The following is a 21,035-nucleotide window of genomic DNA, read 5'->3' as shown; positions in this document are numbered from 1 at the left end:
AGCTATTTACTTTGAAGAAAAGCATTAACAACCACAACAGAACAATCTAGCTCAGCGGTTCTCAACCTGTGGGTCGCGACTCTGGCAGGAGTTGAACGACCAAAACACAGGGGTCACCTAAAGCCATCAGAAAATACATATTTCCGATGGCTTTAGCCTCTGAGAAGCCACGTAACCATCTGCAGCAGCGCTATTCAGGTGGAACGCACGCCGTTATGGACGTGCATTCCAAACTGAATGCCTGCGGTCATGCGCAGACGTGATTGCATCATCCGTCTGGGGCCTAAGGGGCGGGGGAAGCAGGGGAACGCTCCACAGTCCATAGCAGCGCATTACGTGTGTCCGGCGCTTGCTGACGTCATCAGTGGGCGGGTGCAGCAAGCCCCGGAGGACAGAAGCCTAGGAGGCGGAGAGGCAAGAGGCAGAGAGCCAAGAGAGCCTGCGAGACGGCCTGCTGGTGTAAAAAAGGTTAATAATGTAAAAACAGTACACACACCATACACACAATACTGTGTAAGTGTAAGGTGCTTTGTGTGTAATCATTGCACAGTACACAAAGCAGCTTACACTTACACAAAGCACCATACATTTACACAGTGTGAACTACATCGGTCTTATACTATAAGAGACCACTATAAGATGTAGTTCACACTGTTCCCCAATGTATAATTATCTCCCATATCTCCCACTATTTTCCCATATTCTGAATGAAGAAACTGCTGAAATCAGCGGTTTCCGGCATTGAATCCACCTCCTATTGATTTCATTGGGAGTGCGGCAGATTTTGTGGAAGAGAGCTCCCGAGAATCTTGGGTTACCACACAATCCGCCGCAGCCTCCTTTTGATTTCAATAAGAGGCGGAGAAATGACAGTTCCCGACACATTTCTTCCTCTCCTATTCAAGTCAATGGGAGGCCGCAGCAGATTCCGCTCAAACATAGAGCATGCTGCTTAATTTTTTCCACGCTAGAACTTTTCCTAGAGCAGAAAAATTCCAAAGGTGGAATCCGCCACCCCCAATAGACTGAAAGAGGCCTCACACTGAGCAATCTGCTGTGCGGATTCTGCAGTGTAAAAGATCTGCCTCCTATAGAAGTCTATGGGGGGTGGCAGATTCCACCTTTGGAATTTTTCTGCTCTAGGAAAAGTTCTAGCATGGAAAAAATTAAGCAGCATGCTCTGTATTTGAGCAGAATCTGCTGCGGCCTCCCATTGACTTGAATAGGAGAGGAAGAAATGTGTCGGGAACTGCATTTCTGCCGTACAGGGGATCTCTCTTCTGTGGAATCCACAGGTCTCCCATTGAAGTAAATGAGATGTGGATTCCACTGCAGAAACCACTGCTTTATAGTGTGAAAGAGCCCTGAAAGATACCATGCTGTGCAAAAACTGCAGTGTATCCTATGATGTAGTTCACACTGTTCTATATAGAAAACTTGCCACTAATCTAGAAAAAACAGATCCATTAGTTAAGCAGCTATTTACAGAATGGTAGCCCCAATACACTAGGTAAGGAGGTCCATTAGTAATAAATATTTCTCAATATATAATTAAATATCATTTTTGTGATTAATCACTATGTTTAAATTATGTTTGATTTGTAGCAATGAGAATACATAATGCATATCAGGTATTTACATTCCGAATCATAACTGTAGCACAATTACAGTTATGAAGTAGCCACCAAAATTATTTTTTGGTTTGGGGTCACCGCAACATGAGGAACTGTATTGCGGGGTCATGGCATTAGAAAGGTTGAGAACCACTGTTCTAGCTGGATGCAGCAGGCTGACCACTGAGGAGTAAATTCTACTACATGAGGCTCTCCAGTGCAAAGACCATGCACTGAGTCACACTGTCTTCCTATCTCTGAGAGTGAAGGGAGCATTTTGTTGGTGGAAATGGTGCTGCTGAGGAGATAAGACTAGCTGCTGCAGGAACTTGACAGAGAACTCTAAGAGCTCCAGCTAACGTGAGCCACTGTGCACTTAGCAAACACTCCCTGTCTGCTCTCTGAGTACCCGCCTGTGAGGGAGGCAGCATAAAGGGCACCAAGGAGTTTGGGACGTGGTCCTTGACTTCAAAGAGCTTACATTAGCTGAGTTACCAGGCATAAGACATAAAGTACAAAGGAAGATGAGTTAATGGTAAAATAAGTAGCAAATACGAGGACCACCGTCACTGGTGGGAATTCAGGGCCGACTCAGGAGAACACGCCCATCAGGAGGAGAAACTGAGGGGAGAATGCAAGCCTATTTGGGAGGAAGCAGGATCTGTAGCTGGATATCAAGAGGTTAAATTGGAACAGTTTCTATGTGCACACCATCTTTCGCTGGTATCTTTTTTTGAAAGTGTAGATACTATATTAATCTGGGTAGGCAAAGTTAAGTTTCGGTAATAAGTGAGTCCCCCAAAGCTCAGTGGTTTAACAACGGAAGCTGGCTTGGCTCACGGGAACACTACTGGGAATGCAAAGACAGGAATAGGTTTTTGAAGATGCCGTTTTTCTGTGAGGCTGTCGGGAGTCTGGCCACCCCAGCTTCCGGCCTCTCTTTCCATCGCCATTTTCTCCTGTCTAGAGGGACTAAGTCTGTTTTTTCTTTCTTCATCACACTGCTGCTGCCTATTCTTCCCTTGAGCTTCCTGTGTGTCCCCAAACTGGCAGCAAAGGAGGTCAGATTCTGAGTTCCCAGCTCCTGAGGTTATTCTGATAATTCTCTCCTTACACAGCTGGGTCTTAGGGTGCTGCAGGCTTGCTCACCACATCTAAAGGGTCTGGCTTGGGGGGTGAGAGGGACACCATCAAAAGCTGGAGATAATTATAGCTTGGGCATCTCAAGCGCAATCACTGGTTTCCCTAGAAATTATAATATTCACCTCTGATTTATCAAGTTTTAATTTCAAATAATATTAATACAGTTTCACTAACATTATAAGTAACTTAAAACAGTATAACTCAATTTTTCCCTCTCCTCATATATTTTACTTCTACATATAATTTCTAAAGCACAGTTATTTTTTGCTTTAAGCAGTCCATATTGCTTTAAAAATATAAATACACATATACCCAGATATATACGGATGTGTCTATAGATCTCTCTAATAACTTCTAAAGGTATTTTATATTTATCCAGAGTTATATCTTTACTGGTGCTCTTCAATATTTTTGAACATCCAGAAATCCATTGATATCATATCCCTTTAGCCTGGAGAACTTTATTTGGCATTTTTTATAATGCGGACCTGTTGAAGATAAATTCTCTCAGCTTTAGTTTGTCTGATAATTTTTTTACTTTACCTTAATTTTTTTTTTTACCTTAATTTTTTAAGAATACTGTCGCTTGCTTGATACAGGACTCTAGCTGGACAGTTTTTGTCTTGTCTTTTAGTAGTTTAAAGTTATTCTTTCATCATTTTCTATAATCCACATTTCTGACAAGAAGTCAGTTTATTTTCTTATTGTATTTCCCCTCTATGTTACATGATTTTTTTCTCCGGCTGTTTTTAAGATGATTTTCTTCATTGTTGGTTCCCGCAGCTTGACTAACAGGTGCCTACGGGCAGTTTTCTTTGAACTGGAGTTCTTGGACATTCTTGGATATGTAAGCTAATATCTTTTATCAATTTTGGAAAACTCCTGGCCGTTATTTCTTCAAATAGTTCATCTGTCCAACTCTTTTCCTCCTCTCCTGTTATTTCAATTGCATATGGAATAGAGCATTCTTTTGGTTTTGCACTGATCTGAGATCTTTATTTCTTATTCTGCGGTTGAAGCCACTCAGTGGTGCTGTGTGAAGGCACTCTAGGAGGTAAGAGTGGGCTACCTCCAGTGCTCAGTGAGGCGCAGGATAAAGCAATGGAGGTAGATGCGGACTGATCTGCAGCCGGCGCTCCTTACGGTACTAACTGCTCATGCCAGCTCACATGTGGAGACTGAGCGTGCATTGAGGGCAAAAGATTCCAACAGACACCTCATCCAAACAGATACACAGACGGCAAATAAGCCCATGAAAAAAATGTATAATTAGTTGTTACTCTAATTAATCATTACTCTAATTAGTCATTAGAGAAATGCAAGTTAAAGCACAAAATGTCATTGCATGCACATTTAAACAGCTAAAATTAAAAAGACTAACTCCACCAAGTGGTGATAAGGACATGGAGAATATAAAATGGTACAACCACTTTGTAAAATTGTTTGGCGGTTTCTTAAAAAATTAAACATGCCTGACTTGTGGAGGCACAGTGAATAGAGTGACGACCTGGAATGCTGAGGTCGCCAGTTTGAAACCCCAGGCTTGCTGGGTCAAAGCACATACGAGAAGCAATTACTATGAGTTGATGCTTCTCATGCCTACCCCCCCCTCTTTCCCCTCTTAAAAAATCAATAAATAAAATATTTTTAAAAATTAAACATATATCTGCTTTATGATCCAGTCATTCCACTGCTTGGTATTTCCCCAGAAAAAAACAACAACGCATGTCCACACAAAAACCTGGTACAAATACTTACACAGCAGCTCTATTTGTAGCAGTCAAAACTGGAAACCAATGTCCATCAGCAGAAGAATGAATAAAAGAAATTGTGGTATATAAAAAAAATGTGGAATGGCCATATAATGGGATACTGTACTACCCTACAATAAGAAGGAACTACTGATACACCCACGAGGACTCGTGAATCTTAAAATAATTATGCTGTGTGAAAGAATCCAAACCTAACAGAGTTCACACTACATGGCTAATTTATCTCAAATTCTTGAAAATACAAACTAATCTATATATAGCAACAAAATGCAGATCATTGGTAGCCTAGGATGGGGGGTGGTTAAGAAGGAAGAATTACAAAAGGGACACAAAGAAATTTTTGGAGGTAGTAAGCTCGTTATTTTTAATGTGGTGACAGTTTCATGGGTGTATAATAAATCAAAATGCATAATTTTACACATTTAAATATTTGAAATTTACTGTATATCAATTATAGTTCAATAAAACACTTAATTTTTTAAAAAGCTACCTAAAGCTCAGCTGGCTTCTTAGCCTTGCCTCTGGCATGCTTCCGCCCCTCCCACTGCCCTGCTCTTTCCCCTAGAAACACCTTATCGTTTCTGGAGTCTATTTCCTTTAAGTTCTTTCCTGTTCTTAGCTCTTTGAGGGTTGTTTTTGTTTGTTTGTTTGTATGTTTGTTTTTTGAGAGAGAGAGCCAGGAAGGGAAAGAGATGAGAAGAATCAACTTGTAGTTGTGTCACTTTAGTTGTTCATTGACTCCTTCTCATATATGCCTGGACTGGGCATCTCAAGCTGAGCTAGTGACTCCCGGCTCAAGCCAGTGACCTTGGTCTCAAGCCAGTGACCTTGGGATCATACTGATGATTCCACACACAAGCCGGTGAGCCTGCACACAAGCCAGGACCTCAGCGTCCTAGTTTGATACTCTATCCACTGCACTACCACCTATCAGGTTCTGAGGGTTATTTTTAATTGTCGTAAAATATACATAAGATTTATCATTTTATTTGTTTACTTATTTTAACAGAGACAGAGAGAGAGTCAGAGAGAGGGATAGACAGGGACAGACAGACAGGAACAGAGAGATGAGAAGCATCAATCATTAGTTTTTCATTGCGCATTGCGACACCTTAGTTGTTCATTGATTGCTTTCTCATATGTGCCTTGACCGTGGGCCTTCAGCAGACTGAGTAACCCCCTGCTCGAGCCAGTGACCTTGGGTCCAAGCTGGTGAGTTTTTGCTCAAACCAGATGAGCCTGCGCTGGTGACCTCGGGGTCTCAAACCTAGGTCCTTCCACATCCCAGTCCGACGCTCTATCCACTGCACCACCGCCTAGTCAGGCCATTTTATTCATTTTTAAGTGTACATTTCAGTGGCAATAAGCACATCAACATTATTGTGCAACCATCACCACCATCCACCTCCAGAACTTTCCATCTTCTCAAACCAAAACTCTGTACCCATTTAAACAACCCCTCATTCTTCTTCCCCCCAGACCTTGACAGTCTTCTACATCCTGACTCTATTAATTTGACTACTTTCAACACCTCATGTAAGTGGAATTATTCATATATGTCCTTTTGTGACTAGCTGGTTTCATTGAGCATAATGGCCTCAAAGTTCATTCATGTTGTAGCATGTGTCAGAATTTCCTTCCTTGTTAAGGCTGAATAATATCCCACTGTGTGCTGATACCATGTTTTGTTTATCTATGGATAAACACGTCTGTCCATGGACATTCAGGTTGTTGCTGTATGATGAGTCTTTAAAGTTATGATTCTGGCCCTGGCCGGGTCATTCAGTAGATAAAGCATCAACTCTGGGCGCCAGGGGTCACAGGTTCAACTCCCAGTCAGGGCACATAGGAGAAGCAATCAATAAGTACACAACTAAATGGAACAACTAAATGAAATAATAATTTGATGCTTCTCTCTCTTTCTCCCTCTACTCTCTCCCCTTCAAATCAATGGGAAAAAATGTAAAGGTTATGATTTGTAGTTTACCTGGTTTATTCTCTTTTTTAGAGTGGAGGAAGAAGTCTCTTGTAACTTCCTGCTCCCTAACTAGAATTAGAGGTCCTCCTCTAGGTATTGAGTTATAATCTCATTTTTTATCTGACACAAAACTCTAGAATTGAGGAAAAGGAATCTATATTCTGTCAAACAAAAGGTAATAAATCACTAAAACCCCATAAATAACAAATCCTCAGATACACAGAGGTGCTTATGCCTCCCCACATCTGAGAATAGAGAGCTATGGTCTAAACAGGCACAGTTAAACTGGGGGGACACTAGAATTAGCATGACTTGATTCTTACACTGGTTGTTTCCTTGCTCCACAGTGTTGCTTCTGTAGCATTAGAGAGAAGAACATCACTTGAGAGATATAATATCACAAACTAGTCCATTTTCCCACAAATTAATAAACTTTACACAATCCCCATGAAAATTCCAAACAGATTTTGGAAATAGAAGGCAAGCAGCAGGCAGAGAACAACTGAACTTGACAAAATGACTAAGTTCAGCCTAAAGAAAAGCTATGCAAAAATAACTTTAAAATATTGAAAAACAATTAGTAATGAGTGACAAGTCTTGACAGATATTAAACATATGAAAAAGTTACTATAATTAATAGTGTATTATTAGTGATGAGGAGACAGAAAAGTCAATATATTCTATTCTAGGACAGAAATTCTAAAAGCAGATCCAAGAATTCATATAATATATGATTATAATGACTCTTTAAATTGTGATTAAATAAATGGTATTTAAAATGGCCCTTTATTCCAAATATTTGGGAATTTTTAGTAAGAAAGTTAAAGAGATAGTCATTCGGATTCCCCTCTGTACAGAGAGGTGGTGGTGGTCATTGTTTTTAACAAAATCTTTCACATTCTCCTTTCATTATAGTTCTTTTTTTTTTCATTTACCAGGTCACTCAATATTTGGATTAACTAACCACCTTGCAAAAAGTCACCCAGAACAAACAACCTTTTTTACTGCAAGTGCTTAAGAACCGGGATTTCTTTCACATTACTGCAGTGGAGAAGCCTGGGGACTATTCTTTCTTCTTCTTTTTTTGAAGTTTTTATTTATTCATTTTAGAAAGAAGCGAGAGAAGGAAAAAGAGAGAAGGGGGGAGGAGCAGGAAGCATCAACTCCCATATGTGCCTTGACCAGGCAAGCCCAGGGTTTCAAATCATTTGCTTTGTTTTGTTTTTTAAGATTTTATTTATTCATTTTAGAGAGGAGAGAGAAAGAGAGAGAGTGGGGACTATTCTTCAGATAGTTCCAAAGTTGGACTATAATTTACAAATATTAAATGAACATGAATTAAGTCCTTTCTATGGGCTAAGCAATGTGCTAATTGCTGAGGATACAAAGATGAGTCAAGTTCAGTCCTAACTTCAAAATGCTATCTAACCTAACGGTAAGTCAATAGACTCTGCAATACATATTCCGTCTGTTTATTGTTTGGTTATGGTTTGGACATAATAGAAGTATATTCGGTAAAAATAAGAACTACCAGGTATGGTGTGTCTCTATTTTGCTTGTTGGTTCATTTTGTTCATTAGAGTGAAATCATATGGCTCTTGTCTTTCTCTGACTTAGCTTATTTCATGTAGCATAAGCTCTCCAGGTCCATCCATGCAAACCCATATAATTTTGTTAACCAGTGTCACCCCAATAAATTTAATAAAAAGGAAAGAAATGCCAGGTAAAAATATGAAACACCAGAAAATTATTCAGTCCAGAGCTCTGCAGAGAGATTAAGGCAGATGGTCGGATTCTGACGGCCGCGTCGCAGGATGCTCGCTGCGCGGACTGCTGAACACCACGGACCGCCAGGCCCTCCTTCACCGCAAGGCAGCCGCTGCAGCTGATGCTTAATCATCGCTCTACCCTCTTCCCGAAACCAGTCTGACAAGCTGATCACGTTAGGCCGGGACATACAAAATATGGCATAATTGTAGACTGTAATCATCATGATGATAGCTGACTTGATAAGAGAGGTCAAATCCCATTTTTATATCCTGAATTTCTAAAATATTGTTTCGTCAAAAAATCAATTTCTCATTTTTCTAGCGTTAACTTGAAAAGGGTATAATTGATCAAGCCTAAATCCCTTACATCACCCAGGACTGTGTGAACGGCTCATACCCAACAGGCCACGTGAGTTAGGCCCAGGCAGACAGCCGCTGTCCTCAGCATCTAACACCCATGGGCCTGAACAGCGTCTAAGCAAGAACACGTTTTACATCCTTTGGTTAAGACTGTGGGGAAAACACAGGCTCATGGAATATAGATGCTCAGCTGGCTCATTTGGGTTTTGTGGTCCAATATGTGGATGAGATATTTATAAAATCCGGTGATTACAATGCCATCTCATTAACATTCGTTAAGTGAAAACCACAAAGTGCAGGATGGGAACTCTAATCTGAGAAGAGAGGGAGGAAAGAAATAAACAAGGAGATGGGTTTTCCTCCCTCGGTACAGGCAAAAGGAGAGACTCAGAGGGAGAGAACCCTCTCCACCTCCTTTAAGTTAAGCTTCCTCCTTGCTGAAGAAAAAAGGGAGGAAAGAAGGTAGCTTTTCCATTTTTCATGTGTGTTTGATCCCTAAGAAAACCAAATCCAAAGCAAGCCCAAGTTGATTTCTCTGTGAATTAGAATTCTCCATTCCTTGTACAATTTAGGCAAGGAGACACCTCCTCCATGACGTCTGCCTAGATTAAACTTATTCCATAAGGTGTTTGCATGAGCAGTGAGGCTGTGTGGACTGAACTGAACTCGCAGTGTTTTCGGCACAACGCTGTTGTGCCTTGTGACAGATTTCTGCTCATGTCTCTGTAGAAAAGGCAGTGGGTCTTCATGGAGAGAACCAAGGTTATGCAGTCAGAGAAGTCTGGACCATAGTCCCAGCTCTGGCACATACTGGTCACAGAATCTCTGATAATACCCACTGTCCAAGGATGTTGCATGACAGTGCAGTAGGGGTTACATGAATTATATAGTATCTGGCTAATGAGTAGGCATGCAATAAATGGTAGCTTCAATTATTATGATTTTACTGATAGCACTGACTTGTCTCTCCTAGTCAATCTCAAACTTGCAGGTGGCTTAGATAACGCATTCCATGCAGAACCAGCAGTAGGATTATCCATTCAATGATCCTGTGTCCAGAGGGAGAGCATTTGAAAGTTGGACTCAATCTTCAATGATTAATCAAATTTAGTGATTATGGTTGTGTGCGGTGACTTTACTTGAGGATTCTGCAAAAATTTCAGAAGTCAATTTCTTTGTCAATTATATGATCTAGATCTCCAACATTATTTCCTCCTAATACCTTACCTCACCCTAGTCCTCATTGCCCTCTCCTTCTTTCTCCCTCTCTCTCTCTCTCACACACACACACCCGTAAGATTATTTCTATATTTCTATGGTGCTTAGTCACTGAACACAGAGCCAGAAACTCCAAACGAGGACGCAGATGCCCAGAGGCAGAGACTGTGTCATCAGAGAAGTGCGGTCCTCATCGGCACCTCTTACCCACATTCCTGTGTTTTGGAAGCAGGGGCGGAGCACCTTCAGCTGGAAGGTACGGCTTCTATGACTTTAATTCAATATTGTCTCTGGTGCTTTCGGCAGGCAGGGCACAAGTGCCTGCAGGACACTCTGTAGGTGCTGGAGCTGACCCCGGCAGAGGTCGAGGACTGACTCTGTTCTTCCAAGGGCCAAACACAGACTGAGGGGTGGGAGTCACAAGTAAGGAATTTTCCTAACCCTACTAGCCTCAGAGCAATTGAATGGGCTGCCTCAAGAAGCAACGAGGTTTTCAAGATGATGGCACAGAGTCTTGCATTGGGAGGAAAAAGGAGTGGCCAGCCTCGGGCTCTCCAGTCTCAGGCTCAGAGCAGTCTCCAGCCAGTAGGTACCCTACTCGTGAGCGGGGTAAGCAGCACCAACTAGGGTTCCAGAGCCTTCAGGGCCTTAGCCCCACCCCCATTTAGGACAAGCAGGCTCTTAAGACAGGGTGGGCTGTTACATACAGAACCACATTTTCTTAAAGCGCTACAAAACAGAAATCTCCATTCTAGTCATTAAATTTTTCAAGGGAGAAGTCTGAAGAAAAGACTTTTGTTTTGATTCATTAGCATTAGAAACTTAACAGTCTTGGTGCCAGCTGATAGTTCCTCCGTGGTGCCTGGAATACCCTGAAATCCCTGTTCCAGCTTCTAAATACATGCTCCCTTTGCACCTGGATTTCCCTTTCAATTCTACGTCATTCAGCATAAGTAGAATGAGCCGCAGACAGCCAAGGATGGATTGAGAGACATTCAAATTCCCTCACACCCTATATCCAGCTCCTTCTTAACTGCAAGTGGCCCCGAAATGACTGCTCTCGGGGGTAGATGCTGAGTTAAAGCAGCTCCTCCAGGAGGACCCTGGGAAGTGCGTAATGGGCCCCATAAACACTGAGGTTGGCATTTAACCAATCTCCCAGCAAAGGTCCTGGAAAGAGTAGGAGCAAGACCAGAAGGCCTCGAGGAGTGGGGCTGAGCATGCAAGGTGAAAAAGAGACCACAGAGTTAAGAGAGTGACAGAGTCACAGGGTGCACCAAAGCCAGGGAGGAGAGCTAGGTGCCCACAGTTCTGCAGGAGAGTGGAAAGAGGGAGTCAAACAGAAATGGCAAAGTAAAACCAAGCTTGGTCAACATTCATCATTCATTCATTCAATGAACACTCCCTAATGTACCAGGCTCTGTTCGAGGCACTGAACGGTATGTTTGCTATCCATGCAAGTTTAGGATCTGTGAGGCTAATGGTCTTAATTCTCAAAGAAGGAACACCTCTACAAAGGACACAGCATGAGTTCTTTTGAACTTTCAGCTACAAATACCATTCAGTTACTTTGGGGTCCTCGTGCCAAGAGACCAGTGGGCAAGCAAAGGAATCAAGCACACTGACAAGGGTATCTGACCCGGGTGCACAGGAGGGGCTTCCTTCTGCCACACTGTGGAAGAGAGAACAGTGTGTGTTGCAATCAGATGGTCTGCTGTGTAGTCTCATGAAGCCCCCACACTTAGTACTTAATGGTAAATGGGTAAGAAAAGCAGCCATAACCTGAAAAAGGCACAGTAGGCAGGGCGAGTCCCTCAGGAAGGGAAGGCACCTAGACCAGCCGAGGGGCTAGCCAAGGCTAAGGGGCATCTAGGATGAACGATCAAGAAGGGCAGTACCACGCATCAGTCACAGCCTCGAGGTCAACTGCAGCAGCCAGAGAGATAGCATTTCCACTGAAGCTTTATTTGCAAGTTCTCCAGAGACAACACCAACCAGAATTCAAAACAAGATGTTCCCAGATAGAGTGAATTTATTGTAAAAAAGAAGGGAATGTGGGCAGCACACTAAGGTTCTCCACCAGGTCCCCTCTTCGAGACTGACACACTCTGCCCGCTGTGACTCAGAGCGGAGGTCATCACTCAGAACTGCCCTCAGTGGCAAGGATCTGCCTCCCCAGAATGATGGTCCTTCTTGTGGCTGGCTTCTGAAGGGATACAAAGGTCTGGTCCTCATGCCTCCATACGGGACAGCTCTGAAGGGCCACCCCATCACCAGAGCTCCCTGCAAAATCAGCTGAGGCCCCACTGCCCCAGGTGTACAGGTAGACTCTCCCTCTGCCCAGTCCTGCCTTCCCCACTCCTTACAGGCATCTCTCCTGAATAATAGCTTTCTGCTTCAAAGTTCACTTCCAAGTGCCCAATCTGAGACAGCCATGCTCACACACAGCCCTCTGTGGCCCAAGCAGACTGCACTGGGACAGACAGCAGAAAGTTCTACTCTTGGCCCCATCTCCTTAAGTGTGTCCTCCACTTGATCAAATCTACCTGCCCTCTCAAAATCTGCTGGCTAACCCTCCCTCCAGGTCTCATTCTGAATCTAGGAGGCTACACAGGTCATTAAATAAACTCGCTGCAAAGTATCCTTCTTAGTCCCGCACACAGTGTTAGACTATAGATCTAAATAAAACGCTGGTATAAAAACAGGACAATACTAACACAATGTCAGAAGAGTCACACGCTGGTATTATTGAGGCCGGGTCTATAAGAAAGGGCTAAGGAAAGTAGGTCATTCGGGTAAAATATATAACTGTGTGGAAGTCATTTCGTCTCCGTGAGCCTGTCTCTTAATCTATTTTAAAAGCTGGTTCTGACTATCCTCAGAACTGCCAGCAGGACCTTACCTGCCAGCAGGACCTTACCTGTAAAGGAAACAGCACCTACATCACGGGGTTCTTAGCAAGACTACATGCGAGAATACATATGGTGTCTGGCACGTAGTATACCCTCCATATGTGGCTAGTATCAAAAGAAAAGATGCTTACAAAACCAGTTTGAAAAGTGTAACAGGAATATATTGAATATATAATATCTTACATTTTTTTTCAGAGGTTTAGTCTTGTCTCCTTAACAAGAACAGGCTCCTTCTCTCCCATTTCAGTTAACTCCAAGGCAACCAGTGCAGTGGTGGCCACCTGGTAGATCGTTAAAATCTCTACCCTGATTTGCAAGACAGAGTCAGTAAGCAACATGCCCTGGCAACCCGGAATACAGACAAGTATAAATGCTCCTGTAACACTCTGTAAAAAGAGGGGAAATTTTTTTTTTTTTCATCAGACTGGAAAAGTGAAGGGGGAAGGAACAACCATCTGAAATGTCACCGATGATTTCAAACGTATTTCAGTCTGTCTGGGTGTATTCCAGTCAAGTTATTTCTAACCATCCGCTATTGCAGATGTGTGTGCCCATTTCCCTTTGTAGTTTATTAAGTGAGGAATCAAGGATTACATCTATCCTGTGTTCAAAATTTTTAATGGAACCAAAATCCTTTGAGGATTATCTTAAATCCGGGTAATTTTCTTAAGTGGGCCCTGAATGGACCCAAATGGCTGCCTGGTTAGAAACCTCCCTATCTGGCTTGCTCAAGTGACTTCATGCATTTGGATCCTGGGGACACTGGACCACTTCAGTGTTGGCATACATATTATAAAGGAAACACACTGATCAAAATTCAAAAAAACACTCAAACAAATGCCAGGTCAGGATGATTTGGAAAAGCTCCATCAATCCAATCCATTCCATTTGATCCCCCCCCCCCCGTTAAACAGCCCTAACTTCTGTATGTCCTTCTTACAAGCAGGCTAACTTTTTCCCTGACCCCTCTTATCCTCTATCTACAGTACTACCCCAGTCTATGAAGCAGCCAAACAGCTTTCTTTCCCAGAACCACCTCAAATATTATTTCCTACCTGTGCCTTCCTAATACACATGAATTTTTAGAACCCATCGCCTTAGTAAAAGGTGGAATCTCTCCGCCATGTAAGTGACTGCTCAGTAGGCAAGGCCAGGAACTTCGCTCAGCCTTGGTCCTCTCCACGAGACAAAGCCCAGGGCATGCACAGAGCAGCCACACACCAGTGCGGCAACAGCTGTGGTAATTACATAATAATTACCCAAGAGACTGAATTGCATTTGGTATTTGAACGACAGGTCTCCATTTCACAGAGGGAACACACTGCAGAAATATTTTTATTCATTCCGATTATAAAATGCTGTTTCTCCACCTTAACGATCTACATCAATATCACACTGGAAGACTTGTAAGAGTCACTGCTGCTTGACGACACTGGGCCACTGCTTCCCACAAGCAGCACACGGCTGGTCTGAGCAGCCGGGTCTCAGACCAGCTCCTGAACAGTACCTGGAAGCATCCTCGAGGGTCCCATGCCTTAGCGGCTACTCGAGGGCAGGATAACCCAGCTGAGGAATCAGGACTGGGGTCTTGGTGGTGGCTCATAAGTGCCATTTGGTGGCTTATAAGCGCCATTTCAGTGCAGCACCTCTTTTTGTACAACATCTTCAGAGGCCAATCCTAAAGAAATGAGAAGAGATGGAAATTTCAGATGCCATGGCAAGCCAAAGAGTCATTTTTGAGCATAACGTTCAGAAACCATCAGTTCTTCAGAGAGAGAGAAAGATGAAATAGAGAATGGTGCCCAGGAAGTGGGAGACCTATTTCTAGTCCTGTCCTTGAGCAAGTGACTTAGCCTTTCTTTATTGCACATTCCTTATTTGGGAAATAGGGACAATTATATCTTATTCCTGATGCAGAATGAGAAAAGGGAGCACAACCCTCTTATTTTATAGATGAAAACTTAGGATACATGACTTAATGGCACAGTCAGTAAGAGAGGCAGGGCTGGAACCTAGGGCTCTAGGTTCAAATCTCCACCTCGTCTTCTCCTTTATTCCAATACACCATAATCTAAACCCTGTGCAATAAGTTGAGTATTATAATTCTAGTTGACAAAAAGATAAAAAGGAGGCCTAAAGAGGTCATGTGGTTCAGTCATGGCAGAATTTTGACTAGAACCTGGGTATGCTAATATCTAAGCCAGAGTCAAAACAAAGTGCTCTAATTTGACCTCGTTTTACTGATTGAAAAAAATATAAACTTGCCCGAGTTAGGTATATCTGGGTATAGCAAATGCCCTAGAACAATGGTCCCCAACCCCCAGGCCATGGACCGGTACTAGTCCGTGGGCCATTTGGTATCGGTCCACAGAGAAAGAATAAATAACTTACATTATTTCCGTTTTATTTATATTTAAGTCTGAATGATGTTTTATTTTTTAAAAATGACCAGATTCCCTCTGTTACATCCATCTAAGACTCACTCTTGATGCCTGTCTTGTAAGTTCGACAATTATATTTAAAAATACCACAGTTTTTACGCCGGTTGCATTATTTTGTGCATTTATCCATCCCACCCTAAAGGTCGGTCCATGAAAATATTTTCTAACATTAAAAACCAGTCCATGGCCCAAAATAAGGTTGGGGACCACTGTTCTAGAAGGCCCAATCTGAATCCTATATATTTTGTTGGTTTCTTGTTCTTCTTCTTCTCCTCCTTCTCCTTCTCCTTCCTTCTTCCTCTTCCTCCTGCTTCTTCTCCTCCTTCTCCTTGTTCTTCCTTCTTCCTCTTCCTCCTGCTTCTTCTCCTCCTTCTCCATCTTCTTCCTTCTTCCTCTTCTTCCTGCTTCTTCTCCTCCTTCTCCTTCCTTCTTCCTCTTCCTCTTCTTCCTTCTGCTTTGTCTCCTCCTCCTCCTCCTCCTCCTCCTCCTTCTTCTCCTCTCCCTCCTTCTTCTTCTTCTTTCTTCTCCTCCTCCTCCTCCTCCTCCTCTTCCTCCTCCTCCTCCTCCTCCTCCTCCTCCTTCTTCTTCTTCTTCTTCTTCTTCTTCTTCTTCTTCTTCTTCTTCTTCTTCTTCATCTTCTTCTTCTTTTGTGAGAGAGAGGGGGGGGGACAGATAGGAATAGACATACAGGAAGGGAGAGAGATTAGAAGCATCAATTCTTTGTTGTGGCTCCTTAGTTGTTCATTGACTGCTTTCTCATACGTGCTTTGACTGAGGGACTACAGCAGAGTGAGTGACCCCCTGCTCAAGCCAGCAACCTTGGGCTCAAGCCAGTGACCATGGGGACATGTCTATGATCTCACGCTCAAGCTGGTGAGCAGGCGCTGAAGTTGGATGAGCCCATGCTCAAGCCAGTGACCTCAGGGTTTCAAACCTGGGTTCTCTGCATCCCAGTCTGACACTCTATCCACTGCACCACTGCCTGGTCAGGCTTATTGGTTTCTTCTTTTATTATTTTAGCACTTCTCCTTTATTTGAGCTTACTTTCCTGTTATTTTTCTACTGCTTGAGATGGGTATTTAGATCACTTCTCTTCAGTCCTCTCAGATTTGCATTTAATGCTGTAAATTTATCTCTAAGCACAATTTCAGTTGCATCCCACCAAGTTTTGAAAAATCATATTTACATGATTATTCAAAATATTTTGTGATTTTTGTCTTTGACCCAAGGTTATTTAAATGCATACTGCTTAATTCCAAAACGTTAGAGAATTTTCTTTTTTCTTTTTTTTAAATGAGAGGAGAGGAGATAGTGAGACTGACTTACGCATGTGCCCCAACCAGGATCCACACAGCAACCCCTGTATAAGGCTGATGCTCAAATCAGTTAAACTATTTTTAGCACCTGAGGATCCCTGGCTGGGACCAACCAAGCTATCCTCAGCACCCGGGGCCAAGCTTGAAGCAATTGAACCATTGGTTCTGGGAGAGGAAAAAGGAGAGGAGGGGGAGTGGGGGGGGGAGAAGCAGATGGTCGCTTCTTCTGTGTGTCCTGACCAGGAATTGAACCAGGGACATCCCTACGCCAGGCCCATGTGCTACCCACTGAGCCAACCAGCCAGGGCCAAGAATTTTCCAATTATCTTTTTATAATTAATTTCAGACTTAAATCCTTTGTAATAAAAAAAGATATTCTGAATGGTTAAAATTTTGAAATCTACTGAGATTTGATTTAGGTCCCAGGATAGACATAGTTTTGGTAAATGTTCCATGTGCACTTGAAATTAAGATACATTCGTGTTATTACTGAGTGCCAGGCTCTGCATACATCAACTCAGTGAAATTTGTGTATCATATTGTTCCACAGCCTTTCTGATATTTTTGGTCTGTCTACACTATCAGTTATTGCCAGAAACATGTTAAAGTTTCTCACTACAATTGTATACTTACCTATTTTTCTCTTTTATGTACCAACTTTCACTTTTTAATTTATGGCTATGTTACTGGATGCATAATAATTTGTAATTGTTTTATGTTCCTAATGAACTGACCCTTTTGTCATCATGAAACGCTACTTATCTACTGTAATGCTTTTTTTCTCTAAAGTCTAGTTTGCTGAATATTAGTTATATATTTTTCCATTCTTTTTTTTAAACTTCTTATTTTTAGTTTTAAGGTATCTCTTATAAGTAGCCCATAATAGGATCATGTTTCTATACAGTCTTATAATGTCTTTAACTAAAGCATTAAGTCCATTTACATCTAACATAATTACTGATGTTACTTGTATCATCCATCTTATTATTTGTTCACTACTTGTTCCACCTGTTTCATGTTCCTTTATCTCCTTGTATTATTTTAAACAAATATTTCCTATTATCTGATTTTATCCTTATATTAGATTGTTAGTTATATATTCGTTTACTGTTCTTTTAGTAGTTAGCCTAAAGAATACAATCAGCGCCTGACCTGTGGTGGCGCAGTGGGATAAAGCGTCGACCTGGAACACTGAGGTCGCCGGTTTGAAACCTTGGGCTTGCCTGGTCAAGGCACATATGGGAGTTGATGCTTCCTGCTCCTCCCCCCCCCTCTCTCTCTCACTCCTCTCTCTCTAAAAAAAAAATCAATAACTAAAATATTAAAGTATTTAAAAAAGAATACAATCAGCATTCTTGACTCATTACAATCTATGATGGTTACTTTCATGTGTCAACTTGGCTAGGTTACAGTACCCAGTTGTTCCATCAAACACTCATCTAGGCATTGCTACGATGTGGTACTTTGTAGATGTGGTTAACACCTACAATCAGTTGACTTTAAGTAAAAGAGGTTCCTCTGACAATGTGGGTGAGCCTCATCCAATCAGGCAATAAGAAGTAAGAGCAAAAATGAGGTTACCCCGAAGGAAGTCTGCCTCTAAACTGCAACATCAGCTCCTGCCTGAGAATTTCCAATCTGTCAGTCTGCTCTTGAGATTTCAGACTTTCCAATCCCACAATCACATAAACCAATTCCTTGAAATAAATGATTGATCTCATGCACAACCTAAAATGACTTAATATCTTTTCTACTTTCCAAGAAATACTATAGAAGTTTAAAACTCAACTTACCCATCCATCTCCCATTTATTTCATCATGCATTTTAGTTCTACATAGTTTAATACCCACCACATACTGTTGTTCTGCATGGCCAATGTTCATTTATGTTTATCTGCATATATATTCTTTCCAATACCCTCCCTCCCTTCTGCACTTCTGCGCTTCCCCATGGGATCATTTTTTTTCTGCCTGAAGAATTCCCTAGGTCTGCTAGGAACAAATTTTCTCAGTTTTGTTTTTATTTTTTACTCAGTAAATTGAAATATCTTTATTTTGTCTTCATATTTGAAGGATATTTTCACAAGATATTTTGCAAAATTCCAGATATGGCTCCTCCCAGCCCACAGAATCTTAAAGATGTGATTCCATTGCCTCTGGCTTCTAGCTTATTATTTTGCCAGTTGGGTCTTGTATTCTCGGAGTGTAAGGCACCCATTTTCTGTTTTCCAGGCTTCCTTTCAGATATTTTTAGCAACTTTATTATGAGAGTTCTCTTTGTATTCATATTTTTTGAAGTTCAGAGAACCTTTGAAACTGTGATAACATACTTTTTCTGTTTTGAAAAATTCTTGTCCATTTTCTCTTCAAATATTGCTTCTATCCTATTTTTCTCTCCTGTTATTCTTGAACCCCAATTTTACATAATTAAGCCTTTTCATTAAGTTATATTTATTACATTGTTTTCTGTACTTCTATCTTTTTTTCCTTCAATGTTTTAGTCTGTGTTTTCTATTCATCTTGGGGACTTCCGGCTCCCCAAGAGAATGGTAGGACTTCTACCACTACCAGGCAATAAGAAGTAGTTCTCTTTCCCTTTCCTGGTAAATGTGAAGAAAAATAAGTTAAGAGAGACTATTTAAATAAGATCCAGAGTCTTATAACATAACACCTAAAATGTCCATGGAAAGTCACTTACATAAATATCTAGGAAAATCTCAATAGGAAAAACAATATCAACAGATACCAACACTGACTTTAAAGAGATATTAGAATATTCTGACAAAGATTTTAAAGCATTCATCATAATTATCCTTCCCCCTAGAAATTATGATTACACTTGAAACAAATTTAAAAATATTGTCAACAAAAGTAATACATGCTATAAAGGAGAACCAAATGGAAATCACAGAAATAAAAAAATAAAATAACCCCCCCAAAATTTTAATTCAATGAATGAGTCAATAGCAAAATGGAAGGGTTAGATAAAAGAATCAGTGGAGCAGAAGAACTATTGTATAAAGAGTACTCAACTGAACAGAAGAAAAAAAGACTGGAGAAATTAATAGAGCCTTCTCGTAGACTTGTGGGACTCTAACAAAAGAGCTAACTTTAATGCAATCAGAGTCCCAGGAAAAAAGAGGAAAAAGTTCTAAGAAAGCATGTAAAAAATAATGGTTTTTCTGAAAACTTAGTGTACCACAGAGTGACTACAGTTAAAAATAATTTATTATATACGTGAAATCTGCTAAGAGGTAAATCTTAATTATTCTCACTACATACAAAAAAAAGGCAAATATAAGAATTGAGAAAAATGTTAGTTTTATTTTACGTATACAGGGTGAGGCAAAAGTACGTCTACTGTTGTTCCTATGGAAAACAATGCAATAATAAACAATACAAGAATAAACTCTGTTTCACATACTCACAACTGTAAACCTATCTTTGCTCCACCCTGTATAGTTCACAATGTATATATCTATTGTCAAAACATCACATTGTACACCTTAAATATATACAATTTGTACTTGCAAGAAATTAATAAACAAAAATATAAAAAAAGAGAGATTGATAGAAAACTAATAAAATTTGTCAAAATACCTATTCCTACAAAGTAAAGAAACTGATTAAACCCCAAACAATATAAACCTGGATCACAGTCAAACTTCTGAAAACTAAAAAAACAAACAAACAAACAAAAAAAAAACCTCTTAATAGAAGAGAGAGCAAGAGCAGTGATAGGAGAAAAACAATTCAAATGACATTAGAAACCATAAAAGCCAGAATAAAGTGGCATAATATTCTTCAAATGCTAAAAGAAATGAACTGTCAACTGAGAATTTTACATTCAGACAAAATATCCTTCAGGTACGAAGGAGAAATCAAGACATTCTCAGATGAAAAAAAAAAAAACTAATTTTTCCACCAGATTTGTCCTAAAAGAATGTCTAAAGGAAATTTTCTAAATAGAAAATGATAAAAGAGAAATCTTGGAAATATCAAGAAAGAAGAAAGACTATGGAAAGAATAAAAATATGAATAAATACACTACATCTCCCTTCTGCTCTTTTTTTAAAAAATATTTTATTTATTGATTTTTTTAGAGAGAGAGGAGTGAGAGAGAGAAAGGGGAGGAGCAGGAAGCATCAACTCCCATATGTGCCTTGACCAGGCAAGCCCAAGGTTTCAAACCGGCGACCTCAGTGTTCCAGGTCGACGCTTTATCCACTGCATCACCACAGGTCAGGCCCCCTTCTGCTCTTGAGTTCTCAAAGTCATGTTTGACAGTGAAGCAAAAATTATAACACAGTCTGATATAGCAGTGCTAGTGGATGCAAAGGAAATATTTAAGACACTTATAAATGGAGAGATAAGATTTCTAAATGTCACTTGAACTGGTAAAATGCAAACATTAGTAGGCTATGATAATTTATGTATATGCAATATCTAGGCCAACCACAAGTAAAGCTATGCAAAGATATAAATGCCAAAACAATATAGATAAATCAAAATG

General features: G+C 40.9%; 1 protein-coding gene across 3 annotated transcripts in view; it reads right to left on the bottom strand.

Moving 5' to 3' along the window:
- The window catches only part of LOC136315196 (uncharacterized), a 184,547-nt gene that overhangs the window by 143,199 nt on the left and 20,313 nt on the right, over positions 1-21,035 (bottom strand). For 2 of the 3 annotated variants that reach the window (XM_066246545.1, XM_066246546.1), the window contains exon 2: positions 14,273-14,443. The exons of the other annotated variant lie outside the window; for it this stretch is intronic. In XM_066246545.1, the coding sequence (XP_066102642.1) occupies positions 14,273-14,443 (171 nt within the window). The remainder of the gene's footprint in view (positions 1-14,272; positions 14,444-21,035) is intronic. 3 annotated transcript variants of the gene reach the window in all.

The sequence above is a fragment of the Saccopteryx bilineata genome, chromosome 11 (assembly GCF_036850765.1).
Source record: "Saccopteryx bilineata isolate mSacBil1 chromosome 11, mSacBil1_pri_phased_curated, whole genome shotgun sequence".
Taxonomy (NCBI): domain Eukaryota; kingdom Metazoa; phylum Chordata; class Mammalia; order Chiroptera; family Emballonuridae; genus Saccopteryx; species Saccopteryx bilineata.
This window is presented reverse-complemented; position numbering and strand designations above follow the sequence as displayed.